Source organism: Amaranthus tricolor, chromosome 14 (genome assembly GCF_026212465.1).
Source record: "Amaranthus tricolor cultivar Red isolate AtriRed21 chromosome 14, ASM2621246v1, whole genome shotgun sequence".
In the NCBI taxonomy this organism is placed as follows: Eukaryota; Viridiplantae; Streptophyta; class Magnoliopsida; order Caryophyllales; family Amaranthaceae; genus Amaranthus; species Amaranthus tricolor.
In genome coordinates, this window is record NC_080060.1 from 4,811,433 (window position 1) to 4,837,507 (window position 26,075).

Below are 26,075 nucleotides of genomic sequence, written 5' to 3' on the forward strand. Positions count from 1 at the left end.
GAAAAAGAAAAAGAAGAATTCGTTCAAACAAAAGATACAATCCAAATTTTATTGTATTTTGTTTAGCTAGCTTGATATTTTTGTGAATACATAGTTCATTGTAAATTGTAATGATAAATGTTTGCAACTTTTCCTCTTTATGTAATTTCTATCCATGGAATAAATTTGACAAGCTTATTTCTTGTTCAAAATAATTATTACGTTTCAATATTTTCTTCTTTAAAGTTCCTTACAATTTAAGAAGAAATAAAAATCAAATTACTAATTTATAATATAAAATCTTCATTGATTAAATTTTTATCCACCTAGGCAACAGATTTTTAAAAGGGAGACATAATCTCTATTAATTATGACATAGAAAAATCAAATATATAGCCCGATGGGTGTATTATAAAGTTAGATGACATACTTAATTATCTATGAATCTGCGCAGACGAACAAACTAACATGCAATATATACTAGTACTGAATGATTAGATATTAAGTAGGTAGATACATATTTTTTAACCAATAATTCACAAAAATAGTGCAAGAAAAAAAAAAAAAAAAAAAAAAAAAAAAAAAACATTGGTACATTATTGATTTTTCTATGCTCCTTAGGTAGTTCTTAATCTATTCCATACTTTTTCCTTAACTCCAATGCATAATTATAGATTTGAACCTCATCAAGAACAACTTTTTTGACACTATCTCTCTCCATACATCTCTTACCCCATGCAATAAGTTTTGGGCACTCAGATTGTATGTCTAATTTAGTAAACTTTTGAAAGGTATAAAACCAACTATAAATAGAAATTAGTGCAATATCACAATATCCAAAAGTATTTCCTCCAAAATAAGGCTTGTCTCCAAGCTCTCCTTCCACCATTTTAAGGAAGTTCAAGAAATCATCCTTCTCTTTTTGTTGAATTTCGCTTTTTTGTGTCCATAACTTGGTGAGAACCTCCGGAAACTGAATAATCACCAATAAAATTAGCAATCGATAATAATTCTAACGTTATTAAGTGGCTACCACTTATTGGAATGGAGGTTGGAACAGTTGAATGTATACAATATTACCCTTGTTAATGATTAATAAAGATGTTTGCAATTGACTCTGATAGTAAACTTCATATAAAACTTTACATGAATAAGAAATACACATAATTTAATTAGTTTTTTTATTTAGTTATTTTAAACATGACATATAAGAGTAGCAAAAATTGACATTAAAAGAAAGTGTCAAAATTTGCATTTGAAAATACATTTTTTTTTGTCAAAAATTATTCTATTATTTATTTTTGTTTTTTTTTGTCAATTCTAGCTAATAACTTTTCTTTGTAAAACATTACCCAATATACCAACTAAATTTCTCATCTAATTGATGGTTAAATAAGAGCAAACTAATTTTAAAACAAAAACGAAGACATATTTTTTCGGAATATGTATAAGCCCTAAAATTTTACTCTTTACTGTGTCAAATTATTAGTCCGTCCTTAACATTCACAACTTACTAAAATTATATTTTCAAATATGACACTCTTCACTTTAATTCTTATTCATATCACGCATTTTCCTCGACTCTTAATAAAATATTACTTTTTTCCCAATTTTTATTGAAACAGAAAATTATTCTTATCATAAAGGACTAAAGAGTAATTTTCTCCAAATTAATCCTAATTTACAAAAATAATTTGATTGGAGAGCAATAAGCTAGAATCAAATCTAGCATGCTATATAGAATCTCACCTAAAAAAATTTATGTTTATTTTAATTGAAATAAATTCTAACTGAATAAAATTTGATTCTTATAAAAAATTTCATAAATCAAAAATAAATAAAGGAAAAATAATTAAAAAATTTTCATAAATCAAAGATAAATAAAGGAAAAATAATTAAAAAAAAAAAAAACCTTTTTATCAAAAGTGTAAGCCCAAAACCGAGCTTGAGAAGTATCATAAGGATGAAAGGGCATCAAAGATGGGGACTTATGCTTCCATACCTCATCGATATACTCCACTATTAGTAAAGATTCACAAACCGGTTTACCATTATGTATTAGGACCGGGACTTTCTTGTGAACCGGGTTCATCTCCATAAGAAGAGAACTTTTGGAAACCATGATATGATCTTCATGGAGACATTCATAGTTAGTGATACCTTTCTCTTCTAATGCTAATTTGACTCTTGCTACAAATGGACTTGCCCAATAATCTAATAGCACTAGATCTTCTTCTTTTGATGACATTTTTTCACTTTAATTGGATCACTTTTGGGTATTTTTATGATTTTATCAATGAATTTTGATTATTAGCTAGCTAATTTATAATTATTACCAAAGGGACTATTATTTTTTTAAGGACATTTCCTCAAAGTTTCTAATATGAACACTGCAGGTGTCTCGTTTGTGTTGTGCCATGAAGTTTCACTTTGACTAATCTTTATTGGATTTTAGTCTTAGGTAATACTTATTTATATCATTAATTATAGAATATTTCTGGTCTAAAATTTTAAACTTTTACGAATTACAGCTTTAGTGCTTAATTTTTGCGAATTACAATCACTAAAGTTTTAAAGTCTTTAACGATTAGGTCAAATTACAGAATTTCGACCATTTAACTTAAAATTCTAACCACAAAAATGAATGAGATTTTATAATTTGGCCTAAATATTATAAATTTTAATATTTTAATGACTGTAATTTATATAATTTATAAGAAATAAATATTATAAATATAACTTAAAAAAGTGTTAAATTTTTAAAATGTAATTCATAAATTATTGTTAATTATAATATTATAATATGAGAATTTTTCACTTAAAAGAAAACGTAATGAGTGAAAATGGAACAGACAAGTATATTAATTAGAATAGTGTATGATGATGTCACTGCTTCCGTTGCATCAGTTTGAACTAATCAATTCATGTCGCGAAGGAGCTGGTCAAAGGTACATCTTTGTTATAAATTCTTATACCTCCCCTTAAGTTTTTAATTAAGTTAATTTCTTCACATGGTATTAGATGTTGATAAGAGATTACGGATTCGAATCTCAGTCATAACTCATTATAAATAAAATATTTAGTGCCGGATATGAGGTGGCTGTGCACATCCACACTTCTAACTCAATGCACTCTCGTGTGAGGGAGTATATAATATTTTTTGATACCTCAACTATTAGCTTAACCTTGTAGTTAAGTTGATTTCTTAACAATCTTAAAAATCAATCCGGCCCAAAAATGAATAAAATTGGTAATCCAAATTGACCCAATCATAAATCATGATAAGAGTGAATAGGGACAATAACAAGTCAAATCTAATCTCAAGTTATGGTGATCCGTAATTAATTGAACTAAATTGGAGCCGATGTTGGTTTTTGATCTAATATAGAACTGATTACTTTGTATATCAGTCATCGACTTACACCCAACCTGATATTGAAAAAACTAGTATTCATTTTTATGGATTATAATTACATTTATATTCACGTCAGTCTCTAAATTGCTCCATGGACAAATTTAACATGAAGAACTTTTATCATTAATGAAGCAAATTCCAAAAAAAACATGATAAAGTACTTTTTTTTACTATTGACTTGGATGTTAAAAACAGTTTTATCAACAAAGGTTTTAAGTTATAAACTTTCATTACACTGATTTTCTAGTATCCAAAGCAAAACAGGCTAGAAACTACATGTTAATACTTGTACATGCATTTTCCACTTCCCACTAAGATAAAACGACAGGGAAGTGGAAGGCTAATAAAAGGACCTTCCCTAAATCTTACTCTTATAATGCAACACTACATAGTACAGATATAACTGTGATTATGTACATTGTACACCGGTCGACACCTTTCAAGACGTAAACGTACTATCAAGAGTCGAGTTTAAACTACCATAAATTAGTGTGATCATAGAAATCCTTCTTCCAAACTCCATCTCAACAACCTAGTTGTTTCATAGAGTAGATTTTACCAGCCGCAAACGCGACATCACATATGCTAAAAGTTCTTCTCGGTGAGAAAACGTGAAGTCCAGATGAGCGTACTCGAATTCATTGTATGATACCTCCACTCCAGCTTCTTTCATCAAAATATAATACTTTCTGACCATTGATGGACGAATGATTTTATCCTTCCGACCCCCAACCAGATCGACTGGAACATCGACAAGATCAAACCACTCCCCCAAATCCAGTGGTTCAGTAGAGCCATAAACCTGCATGTTAGCTTCTGGGTTCCCATAATCAAACATCCTAAACTTTCCAGATCGTTTCATCTGTGCTAAATGAAGAGCCACATAGAATGACACTCCTGGCATGTCATTCATGTTGTAGTGGGGTAAACCTAAGACCCCAATCCAGTTAGAACTGTCTCCTCCAACGACGTAACTCATAAGAGTCTGAACCAAACCACCAACAGCAGGGTAGCTGTGGAAGTCACGGGCCAACTTATTCAACAGCATACGGAAAAATCGAGTAGGTATATAGAAAGCTGGTACTATTTTTACCAAGATGGGGGCCAATGCAAGGAATAGATGCTCAACTAGGGTAAACGCAAGGTTTGAATCATCATGGAAACCAGCTGGTGATAGTAATATGAGCCTTGAGAGTCTATGAGGCTTCTCCTCAATTCGACGTGTGATAGCATACATAAGAACGCCAGCCCCTCCTAAACTGTGGCAAATTGCACAAAGATTATACGGCTGCTGATCACCATTTTCTTTATCCAAGTCGGGGTAACATAACTTCAATTCAGAGGTTTTCACCTTGTGAATTTTCTCGATCATCGCAGGAATATCCTTAGTCCCATGTTCATTGATGGAGTACCGCCAATACCTGCATCAGATATTCAGACTTAAAACTTTTCACCTCTAGATCTGAAGCTTGATGCAACACTCCTCTTTTCCCTTGAAAAATGTTATCCATATTCCCCTGGTGCAAATAGTCTCAAAACTCAAAAGATAAGGTACCAAATACCAGAAAAACTCACTGTCTTGAAGAAATGTTCCGGTCGACATGTTCCCTTGAAACCAGACCCCGGAAGTTCCCAAGGAAAACATCATAGCCTGTGCAAGATCAAAGTCACCTTGAAAGCATAAAAATCCAATATTAAGCATCGTAGAAAAAAATTTAAAAGAGCAAACCTTGATCAAAAGCTGCAAAAGCAGGAGAGCCCACTACTCCATTGGACACCCAACTACAAAGGAAAGACATTTTATTAAAGAGGAATTCAAAAAAAAAAAAAAAAAGCTTATTTAGTAAAGCCATGGATGAACCAAATATAAAAATAGCATTGTCACAGAAATATAGTATGGAAACAAAAGGCAAATGGAGCGCCTGTCCAAGAGTCCAAGTATAACTAATATGCACCACTGATCCAAACATGATTAGTTTGCAAACCATCTCAATTGGGTTATAATCTATTGAAACACTATAAATTAGAACTCAACTTTTTTTAAGCGCGAAATGCAGTTCATTCAAAAAGTGCATGTATATATCAATTTAATAGAAGTATTATTTTGGGAACAAAAGCAATATAACTGTCCAAGACCAATTTTACTTGTTCACTAAAGAAGAGTAATGCAGGTCAAAAAGAACAAGAAGTCTCTTCTTGATGAAAACTTTTCTGCAGATTCAGGAACAAGATAGATAAATAGCTTCACTCCGTAGGTATTCTTACAAGATTGGCTTGTTCAATAAATTGGCTTGGTCAATGAATGTGCTATGTACACAAACATCCATCACTGAATGATCTAAAATTGAAACAGATTGTAAAGCTCAATTCAGGAATTGGGTAATATCGGATTCGACAAAAAAAAGGATAGACATGCCTTGGTTAAAAATGTTTACAGACCACCATAGAAAATGATTTGTGATATGAAGTCCATTGTTGCAATATCAGGTGAGCAGCAGCAGCAGTTAATGGGAAATTTCAGTGACTAATCTGATTTGTCAGTATGCACCCTAAAAAATTAGAGAACATAGATGTGGATATTAACAATCTTGTCATAATGAAAAAAGAAAGAAAATCATTTATCGCATTTCTCATTGAACAATCAGTTTCAGCATATATAAGTTCAGTTTTATTCTTGCATAATCAGTAATGAGTATGGGCAAGTTTATAACCTTACATAACTCTGCATCAACTTAACATCAGAATGTCAAAACTAAGCAAGGGCAAAGATAGCTACCCCATAGAAGAGTCAAATACTCCATGCTGCAAATAAACCGCCTTCCTTGAATTATGCCTAGATGAAATAAACGGTAACAATCAGAATGGTGTAAATCACACAACCCATTTGGCCATCACCCCATCACCTAAAATCCCAAATTCCCGAGGGCTGGGGATTGAAGAAGCTAATACTGTTCAATTGTACCTTGGGATTCTTTCCAGAAGAAGAATATACCCATCTTCCGTAACCACGTGGATCGCTTCATAGGGATACCTAAGGTGTGCATGGAAGCATTAATTCAAATGTCCTCAATGTATGTAAAAAAAGTACAGCTAGATATAAATAATATTTTCAAATGTTTAACAAACAATTTTATCAAACAATGACACATGGGATACCAGAAACAAACACTAATAACTCCCACAGAAGCAAGCTATAATCACTCTTACCCAAGTTCTGTGATGACGTCTTGACAAGTTCTTGCATCTGTATTAAGAGGATGAAATGATATTTTCCTCTCAGTATGAGCCGGTTCATCTTCTCCAAGCACAGATGTAGAGACATTTTCAACCAACTCTTTGACATGAACATTTTTAGTCCATTGAGGAAACACCTCTTCAGAAAGAATTTTGACAGCCTCTGATGGAGAGAGCATCAAATGCACTGCCTTGTGAACGGCATCAAAAACAGCTTCTATACAGATTTCAGTGGCTAGATGAAGATCCTGGGAAATAAGCAGGCCAAGTGAGGAAACTACCCCAAAAATCTTCAGTCAGCAAGTTATGTTATAAAAGGTTGTAAACTGTTGATACTAGTTAAAGGAAGTTAACAATAGAAACCTCAATAACTCCTCTTCTGCGATCAGTTGCACAGTGAACAAAATGATCCCTTAGACTAGGTAATTTTCTAGGCGAATGAAGATATGAAGTGTGCGGGGATTGTGAGGATAAGTTTCCTCTTAAGAATAAAAGATGAAAGAACCGAATAGGTAACCCAAACAAGAATTTAAAAGGACACAAAATCCATGAAAGTATGTACTCAAATGTTGTCTGATGCTTATCATACTCCCACACAGTACTTGCCCACGAAGCATATGAACTTCGAGATCTAGGCGATGCAGGTGATTCATATCCATCATCATCTTCCCCAGAGGAGTAATCCACACTTGAGCAATCAGAATCCACAGACAGCTTATGAATCAACTGGTTGAAAGAAGAAACACCACTGTCATCATGAAGAGAGGTCAAAGTCAAATCTAGTATACGGTATCAAAGGCAAATTACAAAACCCATAATAACAATGGAATTTATGCTATGTGTGATGAGTAAATAAGCTAAAATCAAAATACTCGTCAAAAGTATGAGTAAAAGCTTCATCAATTCACTATATTGTAACCAAACTGCGACCTTTTTTTTGCATAGACTGCCACTTTTTTGACTCAAGTTATATTAGAAATCCTTGAAGCAATTGACTCCATTTCACAGTGACGCTAATAATCATAATTAATTCCTTTCTTGGATTTACTTTTTGAAGTAGAGGTACAAAAAAAAAAAAAAGGAGTTCCAAGAGATAACTTAAAATGATATAGCATAACATGAGTTGAGCAAGAATGGTGACATGCTTGGAACATATAGATCCCCTAACTGAAGAAGGGTCTTAAACGCAAGTCAGCTAATTCCAAATATTTCAAGTCCTAAATCCAGAATATACTTACTTTCCCATCCATCGTGGAAGTCTAGGTCCACAAAATGTAGGTCTCAGTTCCCAGCCATGAAGACCTTCCAGAATGGTCGCTTTCCCGGGCAAAAAAGCCAGCAGAACAGCCGAGATACCATTTATCAGTCTAAAAATATTGTTCAAGGATTCAAAGGTGATTGTCTTCACTGACCTGCAGATATGTGACCAAAAATAGTAAAATGCAAGCCACGTTATCATCTTAACCATAAGAGGCATCACAAGGCGTTCCTTTTTAAACTGCCTCTTGCTAGAAATTCACATTGAATAATGGCAGTGAGCCAAACGAGCTAATATAATGCCTTAGTGATGAAGATATCCATTTCAAAGAAGCTTGGAACAAAATGAAAATAAATCTTGATTTAAACTGCAAACTACACAAGAGCAGCTAACCAGACCGGAAGAAAAGACAAGATTGCCCACTCCAGATGGTAACCTACTGCTTGCAAACTTTTCAAAACCTTGAACTAGAACCACAAATAGACCAAATATTGCAAGAGAAGAAATTCATATTCCGAAATTCGACAATTACAAAAATTGCCAAGCTTTTGTTCACTAAAATATATTTGCACATATGTTTCATCCCAGTCCCCAGACTACTAAGTAACTAAAAAATCAAAAGAACTCAACAGAGTAACAGAAAAACATAGCTTCTCTGAGCAATAGGAAGGGGCAACTTATACTTAAAGAATAGCATGATACCGATAATCGCTTTATGCCGATCAATTTTAAGTCTGCTACTGTCTTTTGGAAAAATTATTCCAAATTTTTAACATAGCTTATTACTCCTGATCTAGAACCAAGAAACCTAGAAAATTCGAACTTGGTTTATGTCTGTGTCCATTCATCATAATACTTGACTAAGCTCATTTATCCTCATACTAGTCATTTGATTTTTGTCGGTTAAACAATCAACCTTAATTTGTATTTTATTCATAATTTATAAGTTATGAATATAGACAAGTGAGATCTTGTTTTATTCATCAACATAAATTTTTTAAAATTAAATTTTTATAATATTAATCATGCACAATTAGAGCTATTTAAGATCGAGTTAATACATTAAATGGTGTGTAGAACTAAATGGGATTTTTGTCGAGAAATGGGAGGAGTATAATAATAAATAATTTGTATACCTTATCTAAACGTTTTAGAGCTCAAAACATCCTCAAAAATCACTTCAGTGAGACTACTAACTATAAACCTATCTAATATACAGTGAAAAACATCAATGATGCATAGATACCAGGCACTTCAGTACCTTCAGGCTGCCTTGGATGGCAATAAACATTGGTACACCTATTTAGAAGATCAAGATCACACACAAGTAACATATAACTCAAATCAACCCCAACCTGGTGTTGTGTAAAGAAAGGAGTAGGCACATGGGCCCATGGCAGGAAGTTCATCAGATCATTCACACAGAACATAGTGCATAAGGTACTTCCACCATGCAACAATCAAGTTCAACTACTAAAAGTACATAATTGTATCTCCACTAGCTCTACATCCCTTTTCCCAGAAAAAAGAAATTGTCCAATCAGACTTTTATATATTTTATGTCATTAGCGTTTCAGCAATCCTAAATGAGTAATTGATAGATTATAATGTCTCATTAATGTTATATAATAAATAGTCACACAGATCATTAATGTTTGCACCATTTTTTTCAACGGTCACACTAACTCTCTTTAAATTTTTCACAAGCTTTCTCTAACCACTCATCTCAATCACCCCTTTTCTAAGTATTTTGTCCAATTTTATAGAAACAGAGGTAGTATTTAAGTATCATTTCAAAGCTAATGTTGGAATAATAATTATTTAAGTACCATTTCAAAGCAAGAAATTAATATTTATTGTGTTTATCTAGATTTGCAAACAGCATATACGACGACAGCACTCCATGATTGGCACAAACTTTGATAAATCCTCACTAGATTAAACCTCTGCAAATAAGGACTATAGCAAGTTTCAACCCAATACAAAGTCACAGATAACTATTCCATAAACAATGCGCTTTCCACAAACTATCTACTACCTTGAATCAACTCAACAAATGAGCATCAAACTAAGCCAAAATAGTTACAATCTAGTGCTTCTTCATAGTTACCAAAAACCGAAGCTCATTTTAATACATTTATTCAAAAGAGTTCATCATATCACTGGAATTTATAAATTTATAATTCAATCTCTATATTATCCACAACAACGGAACTTAATGCACAAAATTTTAATAAAAATCAGAATCCACAATATACTAAAATGAAGCACAATCGACAAAACCTAATGCATGCAATACAACAAAAACGAAACAAGCAATCAAAAATTAAAACAATTACAATCAGGAATAGAATAACGACTTACTCTTTACTTATTGCAATGGCATTATCGACGAATCGCTGCATCATCGCTGAAGAAATGAGAACCAAAAATGCCAAAAAAAAAACTAGCAGAAGTAGGAAATAAGATTAAAAAATGAGAATCCAGAGAGAAATTCCAAAATTAGGAGATTCTTGCAGGAATCTAGAAAGGATTGAAAGAGAGAGAAGGCGGTAAAAGAGAAGGGGAAGAAGAAACAGCGCCGATTCTAAGCGTACGCAATAAAAAAGCCACGACAGATTTTAACAAGCGGCTGAGTTAAATTAATTTTCTGAATTTAATCTGGGACACGTGGCCATTTTATTATTCTTCATTCATTTTGATGTGTCGTCTTCTAAACACGCCCTTGCGCAGTCATTCTCAACTTCCAATCCACGTATGCTAGTTTCGTCATTATACTCAAGACTTTGTTCTCCGCTCAAAATTTTAGGGTCTTAAATTAATTTGATAAGATTTAAGAACTATTTTTTTTTGTGAGAAATCGTCTTTTGAAGGGGTTTTATAATATAAAATTTATATGTTAATAATTTGTAAAAGTATTAATTTGAGTAATTTATTATATGTACATGGCTCATTTCACAAAGAAATCGTCTCATACAAGAATTTGTGAAAATTTAATGAATCAAGGTTTGAGTTTGAGTTTGTAAAAATAAATGGATTGAATTTAAGTTTATGGTCTTCAGACCCAAATAAGTTCTCTAGTCCTACTCACCTCTACCTAGATTCGCTCGAGACTTGTTTCCAAATCTAACTCATTACACAATCTAAAATTAATTTTAAACATATTATAAACTTTTTTATACCACTTATAATTACATTTTAGATCTAATTTAACATAAAATATAAAAAAAATATAAAATATGTACAATTAAATAAAGATTCATTAAGAACTCATTGTGGACTCAGGTCCATTTATCAACCTTGATAATTTTGGATTAAAAATTTTCAAACCTAAGAGTTCGATTGGGGTTTATGTCCACAAAAAACCAATGAGTTTGTAACTTAGTCATATTGGACCCGACCCATTCCTAATTAAGCTCACCTCAACATTGTTTTGTTGAAAAATAATTCAAAATAAGTAATGCCATTAAATTTTTCATAAATTTTTTACCCTCTCTATCGCATGAGACCTTAATTTGTAATTATAAATAAGATAAAATAAATAAATACAAATTATTGAGAGAAACGGTTTCTATGAGAGACTATTTCTTTAGGCCAGCCCAAACGTAAATTAAATCTAATTTGCAAAAAAAAATATACAAAAATTTGGACAAGGCGGTCTCATTATGAGACCCTCAGTATGGGCCGGCCCAAATCAATTTTTTTTAAAACTAAATTTGACTAATCAAAACGTTTTCCAATTCACTCATTTTTTTCCGACTTTCATAATTAAAATTTCCTCTTCTTTCCTTCTCCATTTTATTTCTCTTCTTGATTCTTACCTTTTTTGTTTCTTCCTCTTATGATTACTGATTCTTCCTCTTGATTCTTGTTATTTTTCAAAAGGTTTTATTCTTCCTCTTCAAAACCCTTTAAATAATTCAACCTTATAGCTTTTTATGATTATTGATTCTGATTTTTCAAGAATCAAATATAAGAAATTAATTCAAAACATAATTAAAATAATTTATGATTGAAGATTGCTTACAAAGAGAATTGGATTGGAGGAAGAAGAAGACAAAAACATAAAACCTTAAAAAATTGTAATATAGTCGTGAAATTGAATATTCAGATTGAATAGAGTTATTGCAACGCATTAAGTTTAAATTGAATATGTTAGAATTAAGATTGTGATATATAAATTGACATTAAATCCTCTTTTGCATCTCTGTAAGGTCTGCAAAGTCATTTCCATGTCGAATTCATTTATTAAATCCTCCATTAGAGAGATTTTTGGAGTTTTAAAGATGAAATGTCAATTTTCTTGATCGTTTCTTGAAGATTTACAGAGTTTTGTGAAGAATTAAATGTGCAAATCTTTTTTATTTTCTTTCCTAAATGTCAAGCTTGAATTTTTGGCGGTTTTAAAATCATTTCCATGAATAGGGCTTTCAAATATGACAATTATTATATTTTTTCTTTTTCTTTTTACTATACTGGAAATGGAATTGAGCAAGAGAGGAAGATGGGCCGCCTCATTATGAGACAGTCTCGTCTAAGACCGGCCGTAACATTAGTATGCAAATAGATAGATGAATTTAAAGTTGACTTAGTGGTAAACTGGTAATATAGTGAAGTTTGAGCTAGGTTGACAATTCCTAAGACCTACAAATAATAGTGTTGTGTATTTTTATTTGCAAGTTACTTTTATTTTAATTTAATTTATTTTATTTTGAGATAATATTTTAAAGATTATTTTCACTCCCTCCTCTTTAATATTAACAACCCATTTACATTTTCAATATTCGTCAAGACAATATTTCAACCCCGGACAATTCTGATTGTGCATAATTAAAAATTGTAAAAAATTTATATTAATAATACTACTTAAATATTTTGTATAGAGCCTCTATTTTATTTGAGATGACCCTAAATACGAATGCAACTTAGTATATATGTATATTTAGTGAGAGTATTCCTTTTTTTTACTCTTTAGTTATTATGTTAATGTCATATTAATTTATTTTTTCTTGTAATATTAATGTAACATTTGTAAAGTATATATAAAGAAAATTGTAATAATGTATTTCCTTAAAAATACTGACTATTTTACGATTAAACAAGTCTAACTTGGTCGAAAATATTGACAATTTTAAAATGCCTCGGGTCACAACTAAAATGCTGCTATGTACTCCTCATCGTGATGAGGAGTAAATACTTACAAATATTAACCATTTTGAGATTTGGAGACTCGTCATAGACCTCAACTACACTGCCGTTATTTACACATCGTCATTTGAGATCTAGCATTAATTCATATTGCATTTATTGAAGATCTACTCTCAAAAGCCTCACGTCACAAACAAACCTTAATTGTTTATCAAAGCTAAGTGTTATCATGCACTTGAAGTTGAGCAATATTGATACTTTCTTCATGTATTTACTGACTTAAGCATTGGAGATGGTCTTAGAGACATCTTCTAAGCCAATGTTAATCATCACAGTTATTTGATGGTGAGCTTAGTTGAAGTCACAGGGGTGAAGCCAGGATTTAACATTAGGAGGCACCAAATAGTGAATATGCTAGCAAATTATTTAGTATATAAAAATTAGTTAAATTATAAAATTTTTTAAAATCCTATGGATTACAATGAACTTGAATCATAATAAAAATGATATTCAATAAATGATGTTGAAGGTTCTCTATAAATATCTCTTTTGAAAAAAATATAGTGTTTTTAACTTTATTATTTGTCTAGTAAATATTCAATTAAGATAACAAAACTATAAACACACACACTAAAAAGGATAAATGTGAAATTCTGAAAGATAAAAAGTAATCACATTATAATATAAATTTATTAGTTTATTAAACAATAATTGTTTACATTAGAATTCAATCCCTTAATCTTAGGTGACAAATGTACTACTTCAACAATTTAGCTATGGTAATTTTTGTTATTTTTTTGCATTGTTTAAACTATATATCATATATAAGTAAGGGAGAGCAGAGCTAAAAATATAAAAGACCGTACTTTCAACAAGGGGGCTAGGGCTTCGCCCCTGGTTGAAGACTAGATAGCAATAATAAACCCTTAATCAGTACTAATCATATACTAAATCCTAATACAAGACAAATTATATTTACTTAATTGTATCCATTCCAAAACAGGATAACTCCCAGCCTTATCAAACATGATAGATAAAACAATTGAAGTCTTCTATACAAAGTCATGATTCATGTCTCACACAGATTGAATACTTTTTGGAAATGATATCCCAACAAATTGTAAGATTATTGTTAGCACAAGTAAGAGCTCTCATTGGGCACCATGCCATTAAATTTACATATAGTAGAAAAAATATTAAATTTTTTGTTAGAGTTAAGTATTTATATCGACTGATTTCGAAATATATAGTCAATTAAGATGATCACGACGTTTGTGTTTTAAAAAATGTCATTTTGTTGAATAAAAATAGCGTAAAATTAATAAACAAAACTTTCCTTTTGTCTACAACGTGGAAAAATTAAAAGGTCAAAGTCGCCATGTGAATTAAAATAAAGATTTGTCTACTACATGAAAGCTGAAAATTCAAGATTATCACATTAAATTTTTCTCAATAGTTATAAATCTTGTTAAACCTGAAATTCTACTCGTTTAATCATCTCCTTAATGACAAGTATTAAGAAGAAAGTAATAAAGTTATATTAAATTGTAGATTGAATTCATACTGAATTTAACAATCATTGGGTTGATGATCATATCATTATACTCGGGAGTCATTAATGAACCGCATATCGCAACCCTGGGCACGTTTTTGGTTCTGCGGCATCGCGAAGCATTCCTGCTCTATATAGATTAGTAGACCTAGGCTCTTGGTGCTTGCATAACATTATCTTGGAATGATCCGTAGATATTGTGTCATGTACCTTAGACATATTGGTATAACTCAGAATCTGACAGACTTCTTGATGTAAACGTATAAATTTTAATTTTTAACGTATTCATATTTTAAATAAGTTAAAACACCAATTTCAATAAATTAAAATATTAAATTTAATAGGTTAAAACACCAATTCTAATAGATTAAAATACTAACTTTAATAGGTTTACATGTCAACTTCAGTAGGTTTAATAGGCTAAGAAATACGTGTATGTTTTTAAGTTAAAATTTTTTTTTTAATAAAATATTAAACAGACTCGAAGGGACACATTTCTCAGCGACGCCATCTCTTTAGAGAATTTGTGATTAAAAAAAATGAATTTTCAAATATAAACAGAAAGATAATAAAGTAGTTTTAAAATCTTAGATTCATAAAATAATCTCAAAACTAAAAAGTAAAATGATCAACAAGAACAACCCTTTTTATGACATGTACTAGAGATTTAAGAGTTAGTACCAAATCTAAATGGAAAGTAAAGAAGTTTAGGGTGATAAAACCAACACACAAGGGCCTAAAGTTTACAACTTTATCCCTAGTAAACACCCAAGACTAATGGCAAGGGTGTTCAATGCAAGTAAACAACAATCTTCAATAATAAACAATGAGAAATAATAAGAAAGAAAGTAAAACAAAAGACATAAGATTTACGAGGTTCACCCCAATGTAGGCTACGTCCTCGGTAGTGGTTAGCTTGCTTGATTATGTGAATAACAATGGAGTTCTCAAGAACTCTTACAATGGAGTATTACACTTGGAGAAGATAAAGGAGATGGGTTTGTGTTTGGTTAGGGTTAAGAATCTACTTAGAAATGAGTGTATGAGGCTCCTATTTATTGTAATAGCCGTGTACCAATGATTGGGTAAAGGCCCACACTAAAACATTCCCGTAAAACTTATCGCGCAAGAAAATAGAGTGCTTTCTGGACTCCCGCTCGATCGGTCGAACGAAATGGCCTTAGTCGAGCGGCTTGTTTTTCAGTCGAGTGACAGATCAGAATAGCTACTGACTTGGTCGAGCCAACTGGCTCGGGTTGAGCATGCTTCAGGTGGGTCGAGCGGCTCATCAGAGACCCCAAAATGACTCCCACATCATCATACACACACATACACACATCCATACAACACCAAAATCATCATACTTGATGTACTCAAAATCACACCAAAACTCCAACATAGGAAAATATACAACATAAACTCGTACAATAGTCCAAGAACACATCAAACTTATGATTTGGATCATCAATTCTCACATCATTAGAGCAGGAGGAAAATCAATCCCGCGGACTCTTTTTAAGAGGAACAACAAGAGGAGATACCTTTACTTCCAAGCTCTTGGGAAATCCAATGATACGAAGTTCACCCGACTCCACTTATTCACCAAAATTAGGTCATTATCATCGTTGCTTCCTTTTCAGTCGTTGGAAAATCGGCTTCATCAGGTTACTTGCAGTAGTGAAACCTTGATCTGCAATACCAATGCTTATGGGGTGGTTCTCTTTTGTTCCATTTGAATATGTAGCTAAACCACTGAGTATCTTATCTGTATTAATAGCCTTAGTCTTGTTCTGTTTCGGGTTACCAAGTCTCTCTAATATATTTGAAGTTCTTGTGTCCAGCAGTCTGCGAGTTGATGGTGGAGATGTTCTTGTCGTCCCTAAAGTGGGCTCGGAATGAGCTAAATCCATCTTTGGAATACTACCAACAATTAGCTGTTCCCATTCTTGTGCCAGACATGTAATACCCTTTTCGTTTTCATCAGCAGCTTTCAATGGAATATCAATATCTTCAGTGTGATTCAATGGATTCGTTTTCCCTGATGATGGCGAAGTTGAAACATCTACATCAGGTAAAGCTGCGACATTTCTCACTTCACTAGGTTGCAATGGGACTGATACGTCATCAAGAGAGATGAAAGCTGGAGTAGTTGATATTTCTGGAGCAACCAACCTGCATAGAAAGGAAATGCAAACAAAAATCTAAAACATTCCAGACTCGATATAAAAATCTGACTAACTAAATTATTGAGCGAAGTCATAACAGGATCTGATCAATTACATTAGTAAGCAAAGTCACGACAGAATTAAATAGTAACGGCAAAGAAATGTTAGACTCAAGCTGAAGACTGCAAATCTTTTCCTCTGACGAAAATAAAATGCAAGAGCTGGGTGCGCTAGAAATCGATAAAAAATTTAGTGTAGTCAAATAAATTACAAAGTTACTGTCCTCTGGAAGTTTATTGAAAACTTTTAACGCCATATCATGCCTGTTTTACTAGAATTGTGAACGAAGACGAATGGTGAAAGAAGAAGTAACCATGTCGATCAAACTTGAAACATACTACTATACAATATATATACAAAATAAATCTAAATCTAAGTGATATTCCTGCTACCAATCCCGGTGGAATTTAATACGACGAGTTACTAAAATGTAGTTGTCAAAACATGTGTTGCTCATTCGTTACTCATGAACTGTTTGACTAAAATATTATCAAGAGAAAAACTCAAAAAAAGAGCTAACAGCCGACATCAGCAGTTAGCAATTAGTAGCCAAGGATGGCAAAGACCTTAAAGATCACTCAAAAACTCTTTTAATCTAACTAAACAGAGATTGTCCATCCTGAATCAAGAAAAAGCATTAGTTCCACTAGAAAATTTTCCTCTCTGATTGATGATGCTAGACAAACGTGTGTTGTTATCTATGAACACAAAATTCGTGACAGATTAAGGGAATATAAAGGCTAGAGAAGCTTCATATGAGGAAGCTTTAGAAAGAGAATCCTCTTTTTTTCAAAATATAAAATCTAAAACGTTTTCAAATTGATTATATACGCTCTTAGCAATTAGGAGTGTCATGCATTGCTGAAATTAACCAACCATTTGTAAATCAATGACTAATCTGATTGTACTATTGAGGGTTGAGATTATGCATGCAAGATGCAAACATAGAATATGCACTCCACTTGAGCTGGATCAGGTTTAGTGTAAAATGTACCCAAAATAATTAAAACAACACCAGAAATTCAACAGATAGAGCTACTGTTATGTGGATGCTGCTGTATGAAGAATTTAGTAAGCATGAAGATGTGACATTAAACATTAAAATAGCAGAACAAACTTTCACAGAGGCCAGAGCACATTTCTTCTTACCTAACTATATTATCATGGGTGCTACAAGCTTATATGGCATGATGCCAACCTGACGAAATGCTAGATAGATACATGACGATTAAAAAATTTACCCTGGTTGTAAGCTCTCTTCAACTAGCTGGCTGAGCTTCTGGTGGAAACCTCCACTATGCTGTAGCGGATTGTAGTCTCTAAGTTCCATCTGGAAGCAGGGATGCAGGAAAAAAAGTTAGAAAGTAGTGGTGTTTGCAAGGAAATTGTATAATATATTTTTTTCTGAGTTCCATGTTAATAATATCTGTTCTTAACAATCATAATCATAACAATCAAAACGACAATTGTAATGAACCAAATGAATCTATTTAGGAAAACAGGGTTTATCAATAGTGAAGATCAAACGTATTTTCCTCATAACCATATTTTTATACTCTTAGGAGGAGGAGACTGTAATCAGATGTGCAATCTTAAAAGTTTTTTTAGAAATGGAAGACAATACTATTATGTATTTTTGCCCTGGTTTTAGTTTTTGTTTTCATCAATTCTGTATTTTCCTAATGCAAGCACTCTTTCTTTTTCTTTATTCCACCATGTTGTATCCTTCTTTACCATAATACCAAATTCTCCTAAGATATCTTTACCTATTCAAGTGATAGAAATTTTCACCTTTGTCCAGGTAGTCTCTGCATCCGAAATCATTTCCCAATCAGCTTCTTCAACAATTTTATCGACAAAAACTTTGTCATATCCTCTTTTTATCTCCATCATCTAATCATTTGTTATTCTTTGTCTTTATTTTCCTTCTTTCTTGTAAGCGTACATAAAGAACAAGAAGTTTGTGTAGGGTTTGCACACACTCTCGTGTAATAAGCAACTACCTCTATCTATCCTTCTTGTTAAGAAATACAGTAGTCAATTTGAGTTGTGTTTACTCTAATTCTAAAAGTCACCAAATGGCTATCTTTCTTCTTAACCGTGTGTTAGTAACCAACAAATCATACAAAAGTGAAAAATCAAATATGGATACTCCTAGTGCATCCCTAGATCAATAGCAAAAAACCTCCATGGATGCTTTCAAAGCCATAACAATTTACGTCAATGGCCCATTCAAATATTCCCCCACCTCCGATCTATAATTTCTCGGCCGATGGAATGGTTTGCACTGTATCATCTAGATCCTCTCAAAATTCCATTTTAATTGATTTAGGAATCACCACTTGCAGAGCATTTATGATGTTCAAAATTTCTTTGCCATATATAATCTTAGCTGTTGTTTCATCAATAATAATCCAACTCCATTTTGGTATCTATTCTGCCCAGAACACCATATTGGCTCTACCTTTAACGCAATTTGTCTTTTGCAAACGAAAACGTCAAACTTCCTCATTTCCATGATTTCCACTATCTCTAAACATCTACTTGTCAAATTATCAATGTCCAAGATCTCAATCTTAACATATTTAGTCTGGTTTTCCTCAACCTCCTATGTTCAAAACTTATTTAACCTTGCTCATTACCACACTCAACAATGTAGCTCATCACTTCTGGGCATCAACCTAGTAGCCTTTGCATACTCTCCGGTTTCCACTACACTCAGGTCTAGAAAATGTAGCCGTCGCTGAGTAGTGATTAAGGAGTAAGTACCCCCATGAGAATTAGTTTTTTAATTTATGATCTTGGGATGTGACTAGGTTTTACCATGCTTCTTGTCACAATCCTACTATTCACCCTCAACCTTTATCTGGGCAATAAACCGGAAATGAGCAATAAGCACTGAGATGCGGAGAAATTTAATTAACTTGTAACTTGCAAGAGAATGAAGCCATGCAAGTGTAAATTTGCGGCTGAGTTTTAGCCTAATTATTTAGGTTGAAATTAAATAATTCTACATTAAATCATCAATTATTCAATTCAAAAAATGAATTCATGATCCTAGCCTAATTATGCTTCATTTAGAGTCTAGTAACCAAATATCAGAAAAGTAAGCATCCAGTAGCCACTGATTTCAGACACTGTGTTCTGATTAATGACAGTGCTAGAAGCCTAGGATTGCTTCCTAGGTAAAAACTTCACGTTTAATGGTTTTCAACAGTATCAGCAACCTCTTATAAAGTTTACCCTGAACAAGAAACGATTGTATATATTTTATGCCACTACCATTCTTTGAGAGTATTCGCACCTCAAGCGACATGCTACAAAAATCCGCAACAATGAATAGGGTAACTACTTTGGTTTCCACTTTTTTCTTCGATTAATTCAGAATCGCTTAAAGTCGGAAAACCTCACAAGTTATTTGAAGAATATTATTAGCCACATTTTCTAAAAACACAAGTTATGAACGAGTTAAATAATATAGCAGATATCTGAGATAGATTTTCATTTCTGAATATAGTCAATCTTAATCATGTTTAGGGAGCTTAGTGTGGTTCGATCCAGTACAGGAGGTGTCTAAGATAATAATTCTCATAGTGTAATATCCCTTCATTACTACAAGTTATCCTAGTGTGGAGCTATTCTGTTGGGGAAACTTAAAAACTTCTGGGCTAACCTATGGTGTGATGGATGTTACAATAATTAAATTCTTTCCTTTTAGTTTTTACGCATCAAAGTAACAAATGTAGACCAAACTTACTTCTTCTAGACATTGTTGAATGCTACAATCAATCTCCTCAGTATTTGAAGAGTCGTCTGTATTTGCATCAGGAAAGGGCAAGATTTCCTCAGCTCCTGCGAGTCTCTGCAATTTTAGTCTAAATCAGGACTGAAGGAGCAAAAAGAGGGCAGGAGGAGGCAGATATTCGACCAAGTGGAAGGTCCAACTCAGCGAATTAGGATTTAAGGTATATTTCTTTACCCTGAGCAGCATTAGTCCACTGTCAGATGGTTGAAGAATATAGTAGTAGATTAATGCAGTTTCTCTCATCTTGTCCAAGTTGCAAAATGACCAGCATATAAGACCCTGGTTCACTAAGTTAAGAGCACGACAAAGCCCCTGGAAAACTACCGATCATGATTTCATTTAGGGAGCTAAGGCACTTACCATGAAAAAACATTCCAACAGATACTAGAAAGAACTAAAACACATAAATGAAATTAGGAAGAGCTTCAGGATTCAGGTCACATTTGACAATGATGATCAATATGTAGCAAAAAATGAAGGGAGACAAGTGCAAGTACGCACGCATATTATTCCAGTGACACATGTCGCTTTCTTCTTGAGCTGTATCTGTCTCCTGAACAGCTGATGGAGTAACAATATAAGGTCTTCCAATCACCACACCTGTCAAAAGTATATCTTTTATTATCAATAAACGGTATTGCTTGGTGTAGCAAAATCAATAACTAGCCATGAATGAAGAATAGTATTCAAAAGAGACAATTAAATTTCTCAATTAACCAGGTTACACTTACCTTCACTTACAGAAGCCAAACTAGTTCGCTCAATTATATTAAAGATTATCGTAGATGGAACTTGACAGAAATTATTCCTGCACTGCAAAGATCCTTCAGCCAATAGGCCATATTCATCGACAACTTTGGATTCGTTGACAGTATTATCCTGTTCCACATTATGCTCTTTAACATGATAGAAAAGACCATCTGTGAACCCATAACCCTCTCTATTATTTCTTTGGATGTCATGACACGTATGTGCCTACAAGTTGTAAGCATCTGTTAAGAAAACAATCTGAATATTTTCAATAAAAATGCAAACGAAAAGAATAATGAGTTGCAGCAAAGCTCTACCTTAGCAACATTGATTGAATTCAACACTGAAGCAAAAGTAGTAAAATGATAAAGGAAATGTCAACTATGCATCGCATCCAAGAAGGATACTAAATTGGACAAAGAGAAAACAGTAATGGATTACAACACTTTCCACATTGTGTGTGATAGTGCAATGCAACGATTTTCAGAAAATAGGAGAAAGTAGCACAGATCCATTAGACAGATACAGTCAGGAAAGCCCTCTTCACATATCAAATTCTACGTTTTATTGAAATACATGTTATGCTTCAATGAGTAGCCCTTGAACCACCTTAATTATGGGCACATAAAACAAACGGCCTTTTACGATCTACAGAATTAGCATCCACTCATATCTCTCAAGCCATAACTTTGATCTCAAACCATATACTATGGAAGTACAATATTCAGAATCATCAGATTAAATTATCTCCAAGTACAATTTGAGGTCAGCGTCACCATAAGTAACCTGACAAGATGCACTATCCTGATGAGCAAGGCTGTAATTAACATTAAATTGCATAGAGCAGAAAGGCCAGTTAACATGATTCAGAATTTGTTCCACTTTCTTTTACTCATTCGTCCATGTAGAAACAAAAGGTGGAAAAGCTAAAAAAATCAAAACATTACAAATGACAAGAATCATACCTTACTAGTGAATTTCAGATAGAAGTTAATGCAATAACCACTATTCATTGAGGTAATATGCCGTTAACATGAAATAAAAAATTTGAAAAATATTTCTAAATTAGCTATTAATAATTACAGATATAGCACCTCAGATTCTAATTTCAGTAGTGCATGATATTAAGAATACATTGCACTCCTATATCATAAAAACAAAATATAAGCTCAAAGTCTTTCTGAGTTTCCTATCAGATGGGCTTACTTCACTTAAAGTACCCCAACACCCATGTTAGATTATGGATAAGGTTCACTAGCACATCAAGCATAACCAACTCAAATGAATAAAAGAATATGACCATAATAAGTTATCAATGCAATTTCTATTGCATTGGATCTGGATGTCCCCAAAAAATGCGGATGTTTAGGAAATAAGGCCATAAACAAAAACGGCGTTCAAACTTCATACATGCACCAGTTGTGGGCAGTAGTTATGCATTTTATATGTAATTTACTCTCAATTATGTCAACATATACCTTGCAAGGACTAAATCTGTCCATTACTTGATTTACGGAACTACACAACCTGCAACATATTCGGTTCATAGAACCCACAAAGGTTTTCTGAAAGAGAAAATGTGCCTGCAACCATTCTTCTGTGCTCTCTTTCAACTCCATAAGCCATTTCTTTGCCATGCCATTAAATATCTGCTCATCTGCAATTCTCCAGTTAATTCAGTAGTGCACAATAGCAAGTATATGCATTGAAACAAGCTTCATTTTCAGCACTAAACATGCAATCACCTTTCACAAGATAAAATCACCAGACACTAGTCAGTTCATATATCTAGCAGAATTAGTAATAAGAATGAATTGGCTTAAAATGTCAAAGGGAGAAATTTTGACACTCAAACATACTACAGTTGTGAAATAGTAGATTGTAGATTTCTACATTTTGTTTCTTTTATGTTTGAGGTTGGAAAGATAGCAAGGTTTAAGAGAAATTTTAGCCTCTCATATATAGGTAGACCTAACCAACGACATTTTGCTTCAATAGTTCACTAGTGTGTCAAAATAGCTCACATAAACATCACTGAACAATATTGTGGCATGTTGGTATCATATAGAAAATATAAATTGTGGACTAGCGGAGAACTGAACAAATGCTTGAAGCTGCTACCTGGAAGATATGCATTAAAAGAACAGTTCTCAAGATCACATATTTGTCCCCTAAACTTGTTTATATTCTCCGAAACATCACAGAGTTGACTTGACTTTTGCTCAAGGAAAACAAATTCCACAGATATGCATTTGTTGGCAGCATCCTGTCAAGAACATATAGCAATGCCTTTCAGATAAAAACATGAACTATCTGTAAGAGTTTGGGCTCTTTCTTGGCGATATATCAATCACATTCTACCAGGAGAGTCTTCTTAGCATTAGAATCCATATTTCCAACTAAACATGAACTGATAAGGATTATTTTTAACTCAATTTCTTTGCCACGAGTAGAGTCCAGCACTTCATCACCGATGATGCATGAAAGTTCTATATCTGCACAGTTTTGCACCAATAAAAAAACATACAAAAGTTTACATGAGTACATTTTTGGAAATAAAGAAAGATTGGAGACCATGTAAGAGGGAGGTCCCAGAATCCTCAAGTATGTGTGGCAAATAGTAATCAGAGGGCAAGTGATTGACTGCATAATAAAAATCACGAAGATTGAAACTTTTTCCCCTTGGAGAGTACACAATCTTAAGCTGCTGCTGCTGCTGCTGCAAACAAACAAACAAAAATACATATTTAAGGACTAATGCTTAATCTCGAATCTCTTGGATTCAATATATAAATGGGGATATCCACAAGAATTCCAATGAAGATTACAAAAATAACAAAAAACACTAACTTGTCTGATAGCTACATGTATTAGGCACCGCTCAATTGTCAGTTGCACCACATTGCTTAAGGATTCATGATAAGAAACCGATAGTAAACAACTTACGGGGATCACAAAGTAACCAAAATACAATAAAAGAATCTAAAACTGTGTCTAACAAATGCAAAAGTGATCATTTCAAATCAAAAATTCCTCAGAGGTGGCACTGTTTCAAAACTAATGTCAGATGAGAGAAAGTACAACATCTTTGTGAATCTAAAGCAAAGTACACCATTTCAAAAATGTTCTCACAAGCTACTGCCACACTTAAATTTCGCAAATGAGGAAGTTATTGTAAAATATAAATCTTTCTAAATGATGCAATAAGAACATCTCAAATTGGTTGCCCTTACAAACTGCAATGTTACTTTTGGAACAGCATGTCAAATTAAATGCTCTAAATACTCTAACACTTATTTCCTTTCGTTTCCCTTTTTCTCCAATATTTACTTATGCACTTGTATTTGGGATTTTGCGAAACTCAATTCAAGACAAATTTTACAAACAGCAGCCACCGGTTACAATTATAAAGCATCATTCAATCATGGCATTGGCGACACTCAAACTATTTATATATATATATATATATATATATATGTCTATTGTCCTGTTACGTAGCAAATCATCAAAAATTTTATCAATCGGACAACATCAACCAATCAAACAAAATACATTGAGAGGTTACAACGAGATATGAATCATTGAAAACAAGATTCGCGGCTCAATGCTTTTCATCGTTGAGTGAAATTTTCATAGCAAACAACTTCATGTTTTCGACAAACATGATTTACAATATCACAAGTATATTGCATTAAACCAAACATAAAAAATTATAAAACAACATCCGTACTGACTAAAAAATAACGGATAACATAAAATGTACCTCATTTGACGAAAAACATGCAGAGCTTTGCAAATAGCACAAGCCAATGCGATCTTGGAGTGAGGAATCAACATTACGGTATTTCAAGTTAAATGTAGGAGCAGAGATAGCATACAAATTCGCTAACTCTAACAAGCACTGATTAACGAACACATGAGAAATCAGCAACTAAAAATCGACATTAATCACGAAATTATCGAAACACAACATCGGTGAATTGGAAAACAAGCAAAATGATGTAAAAGACTGAATTTAGAAAGGATGAACAAGAGAGAATGCTTAACCTGCTTCAATTGTGCTAACAATGGAGGAGAGAGAGTTCGCAAATCTAGAACAAAAAACAGTAGAACCATTTTCGGAAGTTCGAGAGTTTTGAGTTTTGAATTATGTTGAAAGGACGAGGCTAGCCTGATAGGGACTAGAGTTTAAATATCATGATTTATGATGATGAGCTACTCCGAGATATTAAGTTTGCAACGGCAAACATGAAGAGCGCGCCAAGGAAATCTAGCTTAGTTAACAGCCATACCGTGAGAATCAATTCACTGTTATCATATAGTATAATATTTGGCTAATTTTTTTTCAATTATAATATTAAATTTTGATTAATAATGAATAATATCAATTTTAAATAGTATTTTTTTAAAATGATATTATTTTTTATTTAACTATTACTTTTCTTTGTTTTTAGTCAAACAACATACTATAAAAAAGTCGGTATTATTCAAGTCAAATACACCTCTAATTTGATACTCCCTCCTATTCATTTAAAATGTCCCATTTATTTTTGGGACACTATTCATCTATCACTCTTAAATTGCATTTTATTATTAATTTATAAGTTAAAACATAGTCATATGGGATCTTATTTGATTCGTTTTGATGTAAAGATTGTTAATATTAACTTTTTAAAATTTTTAATTATACATAACTTGATATATTAAGA

At 32.7% G+C, this 26,075-nt stretch overlaps 3 protein-coding genes across 4 annotated transcripts; all 3 read right to left on the reverse strand.

The window, feature by feature from the left end:
- Positions 1-535: 535 nt before the first annotated feature.
- On the reverse strand, positions 536-2,577 carry LOC130800450 (probable glutathione S-transferase). 2 transcript variants are annotated; one of them, XM_057663978.1, is made up of 2 exons: positions 1,892-2,577; positions 536-952 (listed from the first exon to the last, which is right to left on the reverse strand). In XM_057663978.1, exons 1-2 carry the CDS (start codon positions 2,225-2,227, stop codon positions 608-610), a joined length of 681 nt encoding a protein of 226 aa, XP_057519961.1. In that variant the 5' UTR covers positions 2,228-2,577; the 3' UTR covers positions 536-607. The 2 variants fall into 2 exon arrangements, with proteins under 2 accessions (XP_057519961.1, XP_057519962.1); XM_057663979.1 differs by having other exon boundaries at positions 1,982-2,421.
- A 964-nt stretch (positions 2,578-3,541) lies between these two features.
- On the reverse strand, positions 3,542-10,497 carry LOC130800451 (uncharacterized). The gene is made up of 9 exons (XM_057663980.1): positions 10,251-10,497; positions 7,867-8,040; positions 6,992-7,376; positions 6,602-6,876; positions 6,357-6,425; positions 6,171-6,227; positions 5,124-5,176; positions 4,970-5,045; positions 3,542-4,815 (listed from the first exon to the last, which is right to left on the reverse strand). The coding sequence occupies exons 1-9, from the start codon at positions 10,292-10,294 to the stop codon at positions 3,936-3,938; spliced, it is 2,013 nt and encodes a 670-aa protein (XP_057519963.1). The 5' UTR covers positions 10,295-10,497; the 3' UTR covers positions 3,542-3,935.
- Positions 10,498-15,520: 5,023 nt separating this feature from the next.
- Positions 15,521-25,649, reverse strand: LOC130800452 (uncharacterized). Its single transcript, XM_057663981.1, has 12 exons — positions 25,414-25,649; positions 25,130-25,267; positions 23,941-24,085; positions 23,728-23,861; positions 23,488-23,632; positions 22,845-23,023; positions 21,348-21,591; positions 21,118-21,216; positions 20,791-20,936; positions 20,569-20,673; positions 18,053-18,141; positions 15,521-16,758 (listed from the first exon to the last, which is right to left on the reverse strand). Exons 1-12 carry the CDS (start codon positions 25,480-25,482, stop codon positions 16,206-16,208), a joined length of 2,046 nt encoding a protein of 681 aa, XP_057519964.1. The 5' UTR covers positions 25,483-25,649; the 3' UTR covers positions 15,521-16,205.
- Between the last annotated feature and the right edge of the window lie 426 nt (positions 25,650-26,075).